The 16,749-nt window shown below is 49.8% G+C and overlaps 1 protein-coding gene across 3 annotated transcripts in view; it reads left to right on the top strand.

The window, feature by feature from the left end:
- Scube1 (signal peptide, CUB domain and EGF like domain containing 1) overlaps positions 1–16,749 on the top strand; it is a 120,713-nt gene that overhangs the window by 14,669 nt on the left and 89,295 nt on the right. For all 3 annotated transcript variants that reach the window (XM_041672240.1, XM_041672242.1, XM_041672241.1), the window contains exon 3: positions 7,749–7,877. In XM_041672240.1, the coding sequence (XP_041528174.1) occupies positions 7,749–7,877 (129 nt within the window). The remainder of the gene's footprint in view (positions 1–7,748; positions 7,878–16,749) is intronic.

Raw genomic sequence — 16,749 nt, forward strand, 5'->3', positions numbered from 1 at the left:
TGGGGTGGGGATGATGCTCCAGACACAGGGAGCTGCGGGAAAATGCTTAATGATGGCCAGAAGCCACATGGGGCACTGAGAGAGGGTCACAAAGTAGCTGTAGCCCCACTGTGATCTCAGATCTCAGAGTGGGATAGGGACCTTCTCTCCCTCTGGCTGAGCGGTGGACATTGTGTGCAGTTAGGAATGAGAAAGTATATAGACTGGTGTTGGTTTTGCGTGACCTTTGACCTCCCTTGTAATTAACGGCCGGGCCCACTTCTGGCATTGTCCCTGCAGAAGGGAAACCTGATCGATGGATGCCAGGGTTCCTCGGAGAGCTGGTCTCATTACTCAGTCATTACAGACCTGGAGCTTAACCCCTCACCACCGGAGACAGGGGACTTAATCCTTCCTGCAAGGCAGAGACCACCTTCCCGGGAGCACAATTAGCCGACAAACTGGATTAAGATTTATTCATCAATAAGGACTCGACTTCCTAAGCCATACATCTCTCCCAGAATGGACGTCTATCCAAAGAGTGCATGGTTTTCCTAAAGCCACAGACAAAGGAGGGACAGGCTAGCGCCCAGTCAGGGACGAGGTCTTTGTTAGAGCATTGGGGGCTTCCCATCTGGGAGGAATGTCTAGAAAAATGCCCATCAGGGGAAGTGAGACCTTGTCACGAATGGCCTCTGGGAGTGAAAGTGTGGTTGCTTTCAAAGCCTCCTTTTGAGGTTTTTCATCAACCTTGATTTAAAAAGGAAAGAAAATTGTCCTAGAACAGTATTAAAATAAAATGAGAAGACAGGCAGATTCATTGGGAAAGAATCTTCTGGAACATAGACACCAAAGAGTAAATATATATTTTATAAAACAGTGAGAATCGATTTTGGATTAAATGGAGGGAGAAAAAAAAATCCATCCTCTTTGGGGTCTACCCCAGTGCTGCTGGCACAGGACCATAGCTGTGGGATGTTTGGGCTGACATTTTGATATAGGAAAAGTCAGACCATGTGACCTTTGAAAACACCCCTAATACGTAGTTCCTGTGTTGTTTGAGCTGTTCTGTTGGGTGTTGAAAACTAGCCTCTACCAGGAATTAAGTTTTCATGAAAAGGGGAAGGGGTAAGGTGGCTCACAGAGTGAGGGCGATTGCTGTCAACCTGATGACCGGAGTTCAGTTCCTGAGCCCCACATGGTGGAAGGAGCCCACAGACTCCTTCAGGTTGCCTCTGACTTCCGTGCACACACACACAGACAATAAGTGTCATTCAAAATGTTTATCACACACAAAAAAAAATAAAGAGACAAACGTAATAAAAATTCAATCATTAAATTTTTTTAATTAAAAAAATCTAGAGGCAGAGCAGAGATGGACAGTGAACTGATGAACCTCACACCTTCGGTGGGAGTTCTGATCCTTTGTCCTGCCCATTTTGTTCCTGTCTACCCTCGCTGTCAGCACTGTCACCACCCGCACAGTCTCCAGTCAAGGTGTACTGAGATACGATACCCATGATGTCTTTCCCTTGGTGGCCTTTCTCCTAATTACTTTTTGGAACAAGATTTTTTTCTCACGCTCATGCAGCCTGAGGCTGTGGCTCAACTGGAAGAGGAGAGGGTGGCCCTGGATGCAGCCACTGTCTGGGGGTCTGGACAGGAGGACCTGGAGCCTCTCATTGTTAACATGGAAACAGCACTCACTTCCCAGGTGCCCATGCCACTCAGCTTCTAACTCTGCCGTCCCAAGCTGGCTCACCTCTATAGGCCTGTATTCCTCGGGTATTTGCATCCTATGAAAATCCCAGACAGAGGCTGAGGCAAGCGTGAGGACCTGAGTTCAATCCCCAGCACCCGCATGAAAGCCAATAGGAACAGTGTGTGCCTATAAGCCCAGCACTGGGGAGATGGGGCCAGAAGCATCACTGGGACTGGCTGGCCAGCATTTCAAGTCATGATCCTTCTGCCTCAGACTCTGGGATGGTGGGATTGACTGCCACAGTACCTGACTTCATCAAACAATTGTAAAAAAATAGAATCTCAAGGTACAATTAAGACGTCGTTTGTTCTGGCTACTGGAGGTCATACAGGCCAACACAAGAGACTGCAGGAGCATGTCAGGCTTAGGAGAGGAGGGGATCCGTTCTCAAAGTTCCTCAAGAGTGGGAGGGGCCGAGGGTGAGGGTGGCAAAGTTCCTTTATTCTTCAGCCCATGGGCATCAGTCGGGGCCTTCCCTATGGAGAGTCAATGAGAGGACGGTTCTAGAAATCATTCCAGTGACTGTTCAACTATCATTTTATTACATCTTATAGCATGGTGCTTAAACTATTTATCCTCCCCATAGTAAAAATATCCCTCTTAATCGTTAGACACAGACAACAGGCGTAGGTTAAAGTTAGTCCAGACCCATTGAGGTACTTATCCCCAGTCAGGAGAAGGGATGTCCCGGTTTGCACACTTATGGATGCTCAGATCTCACCACCACTGAACAACTGGTTTAATCGTATGTTATGAACATGGTGACCCTATAATAGATTATGTTTCTCTCTCTTTTGGCACATAAGAAGCTCAGCTGTGTTTATGGCTCAGCTTTTGTGATTCTGCTGGGATTGCCAACTGAACAGTGTCACCAGCCAATCTCGTTTATTTCCCTCTGTCTTAAACCTTTATTTCTGAGAATCATATTGCCTTTGGGTTTTATGTTTGGTTGGTTGGTTGGTTGGTTGGTTCGTTGGTTTTTTGAGATAGGGTTTCTGTGTGTAGATTTGGAGCCTGTCCTGGCACTTGCTCCATAGATCAAGCTCGCTTCGAACTCACAGAGATTCACCTGCCTCTGCCTCCCAAGTGCTGGGATTAAAGGCATGTGCCATCACCGCCCGGCTGCCTTTGTTTTTAAGCTGCTTGAAGGAAAGGGGTAAATGAGGAAGAGAAGTTTGGATAGGTAGATGGGTGAACGTTCTTCTGTTGAACATAAAGGGGAATGGGTCAGTGGGGTGTGCATTTGCAGGGTGTTTGCATTGATGAACCCATGGGTGGGCGGTTGAGCATTGGATGGACATATGAGCTTATAGATGTGTGGATGTGTGGGCTTTTAACTGATGGGAGGGTGGTGTGTGGCCAAACACATGGATGGATGGATGGATGGATGGATGGATGGAAGAATGACTCTTTGAATATGGGTGGATGCTTGCCTGGATACATGGATAGGTACATAGGTGACTGGTGAATGGGAAGATGCCCAACCGAGTTAAATAGTAAGGTATGTTTTAGCATAAATGGATTCATGGGAGAAGGGCTGGGTGGGAATTTGAGCAGCTATGCTGTAGAGTGCATAGACAGAGTGATAGCAGGAGGAAGCTGCTGAATGGACATACGGCTGATTGGCTGGGGGTTGAGCACGTGGAAAGGCATGCACATGTGTGTACATGGAGGAGGAACAGGTGGGAGGGCAGAGGGGTGAACAGCACTTGGATGGCTAGGTAACACTTTCCGGGGCCACAGCAGAAATGTGCTAAGGACCAAATGCTTGTCTGGAGTGTTTTGCCTGTGGCTGGCCTGGGCTTGACAGTGTAACTTAGGATGTGAGCTTTGTAGACTGAGTTTCTGATCCTTGTCCTGTCACCTACGATGTGACTTTGAACGGTTCTCAGTTTGATGAGCCATCAAAAGCAGCTTCCCAGAGGACATCGCTGAGGACTGAAAGGGCTCGTGCTTCAGGAGAGCTAACTCGCTGCCCTTAGAGGGCAGCATGAGAGAGATTCGTCAGCACAAACACGACACAGAAGTCTTTTCCCTTCGTCTGTCTGATCCACTCTAAGTCTCGTACCCACCATGGGACCAACAGCAGTTGCAAGCAGCACAGGCTGCTGGGGTCAGGCAGTCACCAGCATGAGGGAGGGAAGCAAAGAGGGATGCTGGGTCATCTGGTGAGAGGTGACGTTCATGCTGGCAGGCAGCGGGAGGAAGCCTGTTGCCATGTTACAGATGTAGAAAAGCCACACTTAGGCTTTCTTTTCTTTTGGGCCACCCACCAGCTTCCATATCATAACTTGGAATCTCATTATTAGTTTGTTTTTTTTTTTTTTTTTTTTTTTTTTTTTTTTTGAGACAGGGTTTCTCTGTGGCTTTGGAGCCTGTCCTGGAATTAGCTCTGTAGACCAGGCTGGTCTCGAACTCACAGAGATCCACCTGCCTCTGCCTCCCAAGTGCTGGGATTAAAGGCGTGCGCCACCACCGCCCGGCTTTCATTATTAGTTTTGAATGCTCCTCCTAGTTTAGGCTCATTTCTGGCTGGCTCTTTTAACTTAAATAAACCTGTTTCTCTTGTCTACCTTCTGCCACAGGGTTTTTTGCCTTTTCTTTCCTTCTGTATATCCTACTTTCACTGCTCCTGATGTCTGGCTGGCTGGTGGCTGCCTGGCTGGCCCAGGGTGTGTCCCTCTCTTTCTCCCTCATTCTCTCCTCTTTCATTCTTTTTCAGGTCTAGGTTTCTCCTATTTGCTCTCTCTGCTCACCAGCTCTGCCTATCGCTCTCCCTGACAAGCTCTTGACCATTCAGCTCTTTATTAGACCAATCAGATGCTATAGGCAGGCAAGGTGAAACAGCACATCTTTGCATAAGTAAACAAATGCAGCTGAAAGGAACGTAACACATCTTTACATAGTTAACAAAGGCAGCAGAAACAAGTGTAACACACCCTTACGTAGTTAAAATAGTAATCCACAGCATAAACAAACACAACACATCTTTACATAGTTAAATATTCCACAACACTTAGGCTTATTAAAAAAAAAATCCAGGCAGACCTGTGCCTGTGACTGCAGCCCTTAAGGGTAATGGTGGGGAATAGGGTGGGGAGGTGGAGATAAGTGGGTCCTTGGAGCTGATTGGGAAGCCAGCCTAGTTGCCCAAATCAGTGAACTCTGAGCTCACTGCAAGAACCTGACTCAAAAGATAAGATGAAGCGCAATAGAGGAAGACAACGGACATTAACCTCTGTCCTCTACATGCTAGCTCACACACATGCACACACCTGCATGGACACATACATGCAACACACACACACACACACACACACACACACACACACACACACACAAAGAAAAAGCCCTTCTTGGTATCTGAGATGCAGAAGGAAACCCATCTGACTTGTGATGGGGAACTCCAGAGCTGTCCTGCTTGGTAAATTAAAGCCCAGAATGCACTGTCTTAGGAGTGTAGGTCAAAGACCTAGGAGATGTGTTCAGAGTGACATGTCAGGGCTTCAAAGAGAACCTGAAGGCAATGGGTATCCCTCAGTAGCTATAACACCCTGCTCCTTTTTCATTAACTTAAAGTCTTATATTTTGCTTATTTATTTGTTATTTAGACTACTACATAGATTTAAAGATGATTTAGACATGTTGGAGACTCATTTCTACCCCCCAGCTGGCACAGGTGGTGGCTACAAGCAGTGAATCAGAGCATCTTAACTCTGAGACCTTTGGGGACCCCTACTTTGTCCTTCCCTCCTTCTGGCTGGCTGACTGGGTACCAGACCAGGCTTGCACATAGCTCTTTTCACAGATTATTGTCTTTGCCCATTGGGGTGTCTGTGCTATGTTTAATCACTTCCTGGAAGAATCAGGAGTGCAGGAGTGAGCCCCTGGATTTATAGATCCGTATCCCTATACTAAGCATTAAATGGCGATGCCATAGCTCCCCTGTACCCCAGCTGGGGAGAGCATGGGTCTCCAGGCTTTGGTCAGGCTCTTCCCATCTTCCACTAGACTTCAGCTCAGAATGCTTCTCCTGGCAGATAAGGGAAGAAATGTTTCTTCTGTCTCAGACATACTTCTTCTGTGTCCTGAGAATCACTTTCAGTTTAGCAATGACATGTTCCCGTTCTACAAAGGTCATCCTAGAGTCCCTGAAGGCTGGGCTCACTATAAGTGGGAGGCATTGAGCCCTGGGAGTATTTGGAAATGAGGTGACCAAAGACCTGGTGGAAGTGCCAGGGTCGGAGACCATGCCTGGTACAGTCATTCTATGCCTGCAAGCCATCCTTGAGAGGTCAAGGCTGGGCTTAGGTTCCCTGGGGATCCAGAGTCAGGTTTCACTACTTAGAATCCCACTTGCATCCCTTCTAGGTGTGTGGCCTTTGGCAAGGTTTCAGCCTTCCTACACAAGTTCCTTCAGTACCCTGTGCAAGCAGACTGGGCTTGAGTCCCTATCTTAGTTAGGGCTATAATTGCTATGATGAAACACTGTCACCCAAAGCAAGTAGGGGAGGAGATACTTCTACATTTGTAGTTCCTGACCTAAGGAAGTCATGATAGGAACTCCATCAGGACAGAAACCTGGAGGCAGGAGCTGATGCAGAGGCTGTGGAGAGGAACTGCTTACTGGCTTGCTCCACAAGGGTTATGGAGCAAGCTTGATGAGTTGCTCAGCTCACTTTCTTATAGAGCCCAGGACCACTAGCCCAGGGATGACACCACCGACAATGGGCTTAATTAATGATTTGAGTCAATCACTAGTTAGGACAATTTCCTACAGTTAGATATCATGGAAGCATTTTCTTAATCGAGGTCCCCTCCTCTCAGATGACTTCGGCTTGTGTCAAGTTGACATAAAATGATCCTACCACAGTCCCTCTGAGGACTTTAGAGAGAATGGCTTACAGTCTGGTCAACCCCTTGGGCGTAGAAGCAGCCCATTGAATGCTAACTAGACATGTTCTTATTCTTCTTTCTGGAACCCCCGAACTGATAGCCCTTTGACCCCTGCTGGGAAGTGTTGAGAAAGGACTTAAAACAGCAGAAAGAGTGACCTTTACTGAAGCTATTGACCATTGTTTATGAGACAGACGTCTTTGTTATAACAAGGAAGCTGGAGCAGCTGAAGGCCAGACTGCAGGCCATAGGGGGTGGGGGGCAGCGCACATTCCTTCATCCCAGAGATGACACTTTTTGGGTGATGTGCAGTTTATTTTACTTGCTCTCCCGGCTTCGAATGAACCAGTTCTCATGGACGTAGAAGGACCCCATATGTTGGCAGTGTTGGCAGGCTTCAGAACGAGCCAGAGCCAGGCTTGCCACTTAGCTGCTTCACTGTGGCAGGAATTGGAAGCCCCCCCCCCAGCACACACACACACACACACACACACACACACACCCCAATGTGACTCTTCTGAACACTGGTGGTCAGCCTTGCTGCTGAGCCAAGATTGTTTGCAAATAACTCTTCAGTTCCTCCGAGTAAACTTTATTGAGCATCCGCTGAGTTATTCCCTGTTCTAATTTCATTTCTGGTGTGGTGGTTTAAAAGACAAAAATGCCCTGACAGGAAGCAACTTGAGGGGAAAGGGTGTTATTCCTGCTCACAGCTCCAGACTGTGCTCCATCATCCTGGGGAAGTCAAGGCAGGAACTTCAAGCCACTGATCATGTCCCACCCACAGAGAAGAGCGGAGGAAAACGAGGACACGATGCTTGCTGTACTCTGCTTGAGTCCCGCCCCCCTTGTCCAGCTCAGAACCTCCTGCCTAGGGAATGAGGCCACCCACAGTGGGCTGGGTCTTCCCATATCACTCACCTCCCTCAAGACAAGGCCCCTCAAGGCAGACGTGCCCACAAGTGGACCTAATGCAGACAGTCCCTCACGGAAACTTCCCAGATGGTTCCAGGTTGTTGTCTCAAGTTGACAATTATCCTAGCAGCTTGTGATGGTGGGAGAGGGAAGCCAGACTCTTGCTCTGATCCTTCTGGTGCCTCTGCCCTTGCAGACATCGACGAGTGTGAGAACGATTACTACAATGGAGGCTGTGTCCATGACTGCATCAACATCCCCGGGAACTACCGGTGCACCTGCTTTGATGGGTTCATGCTGGCTCACGACGGTCACAACTGCCTGGGTGAGTGTTGCGGCTGAGCCCCTCCGACCACAGCCTTCCCGTCTCTCAGTTCTAGCATGCAAAGTTGGGGGCCGTGCGAACAGGCACCTTCCTCTTGCTCCTCATCGTAGTGTGTCAAGTTGCCATAACAAAATTCCACAAGCCATGTGGCTTCAATGGCAAAAATTTTCTTCCTCACGTTCTAGAGGCTGGAGGACGTGAATGGGGTGCCTTCTTATTTATGTCCGCATGTGCACTTTGTGCACGCATCCATCTGGTGGTATCTCTCTGGGTCCTAATTGCTTCTTCATTTAAGGACACTTGTATCAGTGAGGCGGCTCCATGTAGTAGTATGATGTTTTTGACTCTTTTGGTTGTTTTGGAGGGGCCGCCACTCAGCTCCCAAACAAATCACACATGGAGGCTTATTCTTAGTTAGGAATGTCTGGCCTTAGCTTGGCTCATTTCTTACCAATTTTTCTTCACTTTTATTACCCCGTCTACCTGTGGCTTCTGGGCTTTTCCTGTTCTCTTACTTCTGTAAATCTTGCTCCATGGATTGCTGTGTAGCTAGATGGCTGATACCCGATGTCTTTTTCCTTCTCTGGCCACTTCTCCCAGATTTCTGCTTCTATTTATCCTCTCTGCCTGCCACCCCACCTGTCCTTTCTCCTGCCTTGCTATTGGCCATTCAGATCTTTATTAGACCATCAAGTGTTCTAGACAGGCAAAGTATCACAGCTTCACAGTGTTAAACAAATGCAACATAGACAAAGGTAACATAATATTCCCCAACAGAGTGTATTAGGTACTTTTCTATTGCTGTGATAAAACACCATGGCCAAGGAAACTTATGGAAGAATTTGTTAGCTGATGATTCCAGATGGATAAAGGTGCATCATGGGGGGGGGGGGATAGGCATGGCAGCAAGAAGAAGCAGGAATCTCCAGCTGCAAACACCAAGCAGACAGAACAAACTGGAAGTGGATGAGGCTGTAAACTCTCCGGGTCTGTCCCCAGTGGCATACTTCCTGCAGCAGGGCTGCACGTCCCACAGCCTCCCCAACTAGGGAACCGAGTGTTCAGACACATGAGCCTTTAGGGGACGTTTCTGATTCAAACCACTACAGTGCCACCAAGCCTGACCCCCGGGGTTCAGTCCCCAGGATTCATGTGGTGGAAGGAGAGAACCGGCCCCTGCCAGTTGTTCTCTGACCTCCACATGTGTGCTGTGGCACACATGCCCACAGATACACACGATAATTAATTAGTTAATTAATTAAACCATTAAGGACACCTGTCATATTGGAATAAGTCCACCTCAACAGTTCCAGTTTCAAATGTAATTACCCCTTTAAGTCCCTGTCTCCAAATATAACCACATTTCGAGGTAACAGTGGTTAGAGTCCTTCAACATGGGACTTGAGGGAATACAGTTCAGCCCATAGTCTGGTATTCCTCCGACTGTCCACAGTTCAAATATATCTTAAGCCAATTATACAAAATTTATACCTGTGATCATTTTTGGTGAATAAAGTTGAGAAAATACAGAAGATTAGGGAGCAGAAATGGCAAGTCCTGCGGGCGAGCCTCCGTTGGTCCTCTGACCACCTCTGTGGTCAGCCTAAATGTCCCTTTAGTATCAGGCATTGCCACATGGCCTCAGCTTTTCCATCTAGCCACTCGGCCAGCCGAAAGTTGCTAAAGGCCTGTACGAGCTTCTTGGGGGTTGCTATGACAAAGAGATGAGTTGGGTGGCTTATACGATGGACATTGATTCTCTCATAACTCTAAACGTTAGAAATCCAAAATGGAGGTAGGGCTATTTCTATCCGAGGGAGGCAGGTAAAGTTCTTTCCAAGGCCTTTCTCCTGGCCCACTGTCACTCAAGAATTCCTACGCTCGTAAGTGGTGTTTCCCCGTGTCTTCACACTGTCTTAGCTCTGTAGCCGTTCACAGTGTCCAGATCCCCGTCCTCATAGCGATATCAGTTCTAATGGATGAGGGCCTGCCATGACTACCTCATCTTATCCTCATCATTTGCTGTGATGGTTAAACCTGTCTTCTTGGCCGGATTCAGAGTCACCACGGAAACACCTCTGAGTGTGTCGGATGCCGTGTGACCAACATTTTGTCAAAACCTCCCACCATGACGGATCGCATCCCTTTCAGCTTCCTCCCCTAAGTTGCTGGAGATCTCAGAAACCAGAAAAGAAAAGTAACTGATTTAACTGCAGAGGCCACATTCATAGCTCTGAAGCTAAAACTCTTTTGAGGGGACGTGGAGTTGATTCACAACCTGTAACCCAAGGGACAGCAACTGGTGGACCGTACAGTGCCCTCAGAGCAGACCTACCTGCTCCCAGCCCTCTCCTGGCGTTAGCTGCAGAAGAATAGCAGGTGGATCCAGGAGGGCCTATGTGTGATTGACAGGAGCATGGCTGTGAACAGGTTCTAGGCCTGTCAGGATCTCTGTCCCATGTCAATGAAAGAAGGCTGCCACAGCTGTTAGAACTGTCATGGTCTCCGAGGTTTGTCTTCTCCGGGTCAGTGTGCACTGTGTCACCAGGCTGAGTGTCAGGATGAAATGACAGGATAAAGCCGAGGGGTGTGCCCTGAGGACAGATTGAATGGTCAGCTAGCCAGCCTTACTGATGCTTTAGTGGCTTAGCCGTCTTTCTGCCTTTGCCATCAGAATCCAGACTGCGTCTGGGCAGAAAACATTTTCCTCCCTGGTTCCCTAAGTGGTCCTTCAGAATCGTTGCCGCAGATGGGTCTGAAGGGTTAAAAGATCACCAGGATTCTCTAGCCTTGCATACAGGAATTTCTGCAAGGGCCAGCCAGACCCCCGTGGTGCCAGCTGGCTTGTCAGCACTAGGTAGAGGGGTTCAATACCCCAAGCACTCGGGGCCCCCCCTTCCTAGTGGCGTGTCAGTCTGAGAGATGCTGTCTGGTTTTGTTTAAGGCGTGTTGGGGCTCAGATGAGCTCATTATGGGAAACAGATCTGTGAACATGTAATTACACCCCAAATAAGTGCCAAAACGGAGGTCTGGACAAGAGTTAGCAAAGACCAGAAGGGGCTGTGAAAAGCTACCCCTGGCTGGGGGAACATGGGGGTGGAAGCAGCATTGCCAGAGCTTCAAAGAGGAAGCTCTCAGCGGGCTCTCAGAGGGGGAAGGAGTTTGTAGGTCTGGGCCCAGTGTGTGTGGAGCTGCAAGCAGCTCCTTGAGGCTGGGCTTAGGGACGGCAGAGCCGAGCAGGGCCTTTGACTGGGGACCACACAGCTTTTGCAATGCCACACCCAGGTGAAGTGTTGCCACCCACCCCTCACCTGGTGTGTGTACCCCTCCTCGGCTGGTTCCTCGGCTGTCCGCAGCAAATATGTTTGGGTGGTTGGATAGTCAGTGAAGCCTCAGCCCACCACTGTCCCCGGGGATATCCTGTTAGAAGCAAGCAGTATCACTCTGGCCAGCGGAACAGACCTGGATGTTGGCTGGTTTGACACTTAAGTCTTGGCTCTCCAGTTCTGAGCTGTTTAGTCTTTGGTCTGTATCTTCGATTCTCTATGCCTCCGTTTCCTATCTACAACATGGAGAATATGTAATCCCTGTCTTAGTAGGGTTGGGTGAGGGTTCCGTGAAATCACAGATGTAGTGAGCAGAATGTCTGACATCAGAAATGGCGTAGCATGAGTCACCTGCCAGTGAGATGTATCACATGAGCGGCTTTGATGCCCCAACACCCCCACGGGACCATGCTCTCTGCTCCCTAGATCATGTGTGACACCTTCGGCTCCCTGGCTGGGCTCTGTGTCCTTTTCTGGGAAGGGCCACGCTTACCCCTGTTAGGGCAGGCACCCCCGCCCCCGCCTCTCCAGCCTCCAGCCTGATGGCGAAGTCTGTACGGGTTTGTTTCAACAACATTGTTTTCACTCTGGGTTCTTTTTACACTGATAGAAATGAAAGACTTAGGCAAGACCCCTCTCTGTCCTCCCGGCCCCCATCCTGAGCACAGACCCTGCGGCCGCCGAGGGCAGACCTTTCTACAGGCTTCTTTTGTTTGGTCTTTTTTTTCCTTTTGGTCTTTTTCCTTCTCAAGAGAAAACTCCGACTCAGAAGTCAGGCGTTGGTTGCAGCCGGCCCCAGCCCAGACCGACCGTGTGACCCCAGGCTTGTTGGCTGAACTTTTAGAGTCTCAGCCTTGCATCCAGGAAGCACATTAAGAACAGATGCTTGGGAGCTGGGGAGATGGCTCAGTTGGTAAAGTGCTTACTTGGAAAGCACAGGGACCTTGGTTTGATCCCCCAGAACCTACACTTAAAATCTAAGCCGAGAAGTGCACACTTGCCGTCCTAGTGCTGAGAGGCAGAGGTGGGAAGAGCCCCGGGGCTTACTGGCCACTCAGCCTAGCATGCTCGGTGAGTTTCAGGCCAATGCCTGAGAAATGACGCCAGAGGATGACTTTTGGTCCTCTCTGGTACATGCACCATGTACGTGTGTACATGCATAAGCCCACATGTCCACGTGTTCACACACACATACATACACAAAGCAGGGGGAGAGGAGGCTGATGGTTGGGATGCAGTGAGGACTGCGGCAAGCTATAATTGAGAAATGAGCAGGTCTGAGACACGGAAGAGTCCAGCGAAGACTCTGGTACCCCCACTCTTCTTGAGTCTCAGAACCTGGGGCCAGCTCCTTGGGCCTCCCTCCTTAGTTGCCACAGCTGTGTAATGGTCTTTAGGACCAGCCTCACAGAAAGTGCCCGACTGACTAAATCTGGAGGAGACTTGGGGCTGGATGTCCATCGTATCCCGGCAGAGTTTTCAAGCTGGTTGCCTACAGCCGTCCTGACTCCTCTGACCCAGGGGCACATTTGATTTCGCACCACTACCATCACAGAAGGAATTGTCGGCACCTCAGAATTAGGCCATAGCATGTCATCGTCAGCATTTCCCACCAGGAGTCCTGGTGCACGCTTGTGATCCTAGCACTTGGGAGGCGGAGGCAAGAGGGTCGTGTGTTCACAAGGCCAGCCTATGCCACATGACAGCCTGTGCTATCTCAAAGAAGAAAAAAGGAGGAGGAGGAGGAAGAAGAGGAAGGAGAAGAGAAGAAGAAGAAAAAGAAGAAGAAGAAGAAGAAGAAGAAGAAGAAGAAGAAGAAGAAGAAGCCGCCGCCACCAGGTGGTGGTGGCATGCACCATTAATCTCAGCACAGGAGGTAGAAGCAGGCAGATCTCAGCCTGGTCTACAGAATGAGTTCCAGGACAGGCTCCAAAGCTGCACAGAGAAATCTTGTCTCGAAACAAACCAAACAAACAAAACCAATATTTTTCTCTAACTCTTGCTTGGTGACTATTGTCCTGACCCCTGATGTTTGCGAGACTCCAGGCAGGATCACAAGGAAGGCCTTGTGACCTAACCATCCGATATAACTATGATCCCTATGATCCCAGGACTCTGATCCCACGGTACTGTGAAGCTCCCCCTCCCTAGATGCGAGTGCTCTCCTGGCAACCTGCAGGCCAGATGTGACTTCTGAATTCCAGGAACTCCTTTCACTTTGTGACAGATAGGACAACCGTGGGCAGAGCCTGCTCTTCTCCCTCTTTTCTGTCCCTCCTCACTCCCACAGCACCCTGAGTATGAGGACCACTAACCTGTTGAGGTTCTGACTTGTACCCCAAAGCAGCAGCCCTATGGCTGTGGCTCAGACACAAGTGTCCTTTGTCCTAATAATCAAAAGGTTGGAGCTATTTAAACAAGGCCTGTTAGGGTCCCAGATGCCCGGGGAATGGTCAGGAACAGGGTTTGGGGAAGGAACATGTTCCAGGTGATCATATACCCCCCTTGTGGACTCAGTGTTCCAGAGAGAGGCTGGCAACTATGAAAGAAGCAGAACAGAGGCCCTAAAAGTGTGATATCCAGGGAGGGGTACCCCTTGCCCTCAGCGTGGCACTGGAGGGGGCTTTCCCCAGCTGCCCCCTGGAGAGAGTGTGAATTTCCCAGGCTGCTCCAGTACTTGCTCCTAGAACTTCCTGCTGTGTGCCGAAGCTCTCAGCACACCCTTACCCCCAAGGCTTGTCAGTGGCTCTGAGGGGTTGTCTGTGTTGCTGGAGGGTCCCCTGTCCACACTGCTGCATGTGGTCCCGCACCTCCTCTCAGACACAGAGCCACAGGCTGTCATGCACTGAAAAGTGTTGGGCCTGGGTGTTGTTTTGACTGCAGAGGTCTGAAAGAGCAAGGAGAGCAGAGAGCTTGTTTCCCTTGTAGCCTTCTTCTCTGAGCCCCACTGAATTCCCAGGGCAAGCCCTGACCATCTTAGAGAGCCACTGGGAGGTTTGAAAAGTGCCCAGAGTCGCCTGGGAGAAGTGAGGCTGAGGTCTGAGGTCGGTTTCCCGTCTGCAGTGTCCGCGGTGCCTTGCTCTTGAGCAGGCGAGCCTATTTTCTTATGGAGATGGCTTGTCTTTGACCAGGTCCTGGACGGGGGCCAAGTCTGTGCTCTGGAGAGCGAAGGCCTCTCTCTATTTGACATCTTTATTGAGGAATTTCTCAAATATAACAGAAAATGACACCAGAGGGAATTGAAACCAGGAAGACATCTTACTCAGCCCGAAATGGCTGCCTTTAGCTGTGTAATTACTTGAAATAGCAGGTTCTGTTTGAAAAATATTATTCCGAGCTCGGCGCGATCGGCCAGCTGAGCGGTATTTAGGCTAATAGAATAAGATTTTTTTCATCCTAAATTAGAACCAGCAGCGGGTCATTCTCCTCATCTCCACAAAGCAAGCCTCTCTTTTTCTGAAGCCGTCCGTTCACTTAGCCAGATGTCTTCAGCCTCGGTCTTTACCTTGACTTACTGAAAAATGTGTTTCTCAAGTTACTCACAGCTGGAATTTTGGACTAGTCCCCAGCACTTTGATCCCCGCTGAAGAGAAGTCATTTGTAGCCGCATCCAGCCGACAAGCTGATTGATTAACCAGATGGCGCTATAGCGGCGATGGGGGATGAAGCACCTACTGTGTGCCTCCTCACCTCATGATCACAGACCATTATACCTGGGCGGGATGAGAGGGGCATCCCTGTACGCGTGAAGCTGCCCTGTGTTGCGATTGCGTTCTTTCACGGGTCCCCCACAACATCCACAGGTAGATGCCGTTGGCGGCCTTTCCCTAGACTCCAGAACCTAGCAGGATAGAAGCCGTTAGTACCGACTCTTACAAATGAAGAAACCTGGGCTCAGGAAAATGACCAACTCAAGGTCACAAATGCCAGGAAGAAGCACAGCTTGGACCAGACCCAGCCTGTGGTTTTTGTCACTTCCAAGCTTGAGCCTGTGCCTGCTGACCGCCCCTGCCCCTGCCCCCACAGCACCCAGGAGAGCAGTGGCTCTGGAAGGCAGACCAGGTCCAGGGGTGGGTCCCTGATGTATTGTGTCAAGCACACATCCAGCCCTGGAGCCACCAAGTATGTTCTGTGGTCCCAGCTCTGTTCTGTAGTGCCAGATCAGGTGGGCAGTGGAGTGCCAGAAGGCAAGAGGGCACCTCCACCTTGCCCTGAGGGAAGAGTTTGCTGGCTTACTCGAGCAGCTCCCCCTTGGGACTTGGTCCTACCCCATGTGACAGAATACAGCCCTGTTTTTTCCAAAGTCCCACTGCTACCCCAGGGCAAGGAATGCAGCAAGGGTCCTGCTTACCGATCTTCTCTATTGCACCCTTGCGCATTGTCCATGCCTCGAGCTCTCTGGTATAGACAAGCTGCCTTTAAAGTTGTAGATTGAGCGAGCAGAGGATTTCCCACCTGGACAGAGCCCTTGCTGGATCGCTGTGCTGGTCACGCAGGTGCCAAGGGGCAGAGAAGAATTACACGGAAAGCCTCCAGGGCCCCAGGTTGGCAAGGATGGAAGCATGCATGTACGGAAGAGGAAATGCTGCCCAGTGTTCAAGCATTTATGATTGAACAGAAGTTCTGTGTTCCTACTGTGTACCGGCTGAAGACACAAGCGGTAATGGAAACCAGTACCGGGCTCCCCCTTGTGGATTCACACAGTAGGAACACAGACAGCTGCACGGGAACATACAGCTCAGCAAAAGTCATTTCAGCCGGGTCAAATCCACCAAAAACAACAATAATAGAAACAGAACAGCCCTATGGGAAGCACCAGGGTGGGGGCGGCTGCGCCAGACCCCTGGGTTCTGATCCCTTTGCCACGTGAAAACCACAGCATACCAAGTGGTATGGAAAACCACCATTCTCTGCCTGTGGCTTCCGTGGGTCGAGAACCAAACCACGGAGAGCCGGTCTCTGCCCCAGTGTGTCTGGAGCCTTAGCTGAAAGATGTGAAACTGGAGACGACCTAGAGATGGCCAGGAGCTGAAGCCATCTGGAAGCTTCCTGGCTCGTGTCTAGTGGTGGTTGCTGGATGGAAGCCAGAATGTATATGGACAGCCTTTCTGTCTGGGCTTTCATGCAGGCCAGGGGGAGCCTCCCCTGCAGGGTGTCTGGGTCCCTGCAGAACAAGGTCAAGTATGGAACCTCCCCCCACAAACTCATGGTGAAGGTGGTCTTAGTGGCCTCCCCTGATTTAAGGGGAGCAGATGTAGAGGGGGTACATCAGGGAGGAGGAGGAAGTGTCTTGTAGAGGTCTGGGGAACTCCGTGCTAACAGATGAGTTTGGGGACAGGTCACTGGGTTTGGAGAATCGTAGTGTGGGAAAGGGAGACGCGAGGTCAGGAAGGAGGCAGGAAGCAGTTACAGATAGCTTTGGGACCCTAGAAGGGGGCGGATTTTAGGTCGAGTAACTGGGAAGCTGGTGGGCAGCAGGGACTAACATGTTTTGATTGACATTTTAATAAAAATCCTTCCTGGTTGCCGGTAGAGGCTGTTACAGG

Source organism: Microtus oregoni, unplaced genomic scaffold (assembly GCF_018167655.1).
Source record: "Microtus oregoni isolate MIOR12 unplaced genomic scaffold, Mior012 000022F_ref0000154, whole genome shotgun sequence".
Classification (NCBI taxonomy): domain Eukaryota; kingdom Metazoa; phylum Chordata; class Mammalia; order Rodentia; family Cricetidae; genus Microtus; species Microtus oregoni.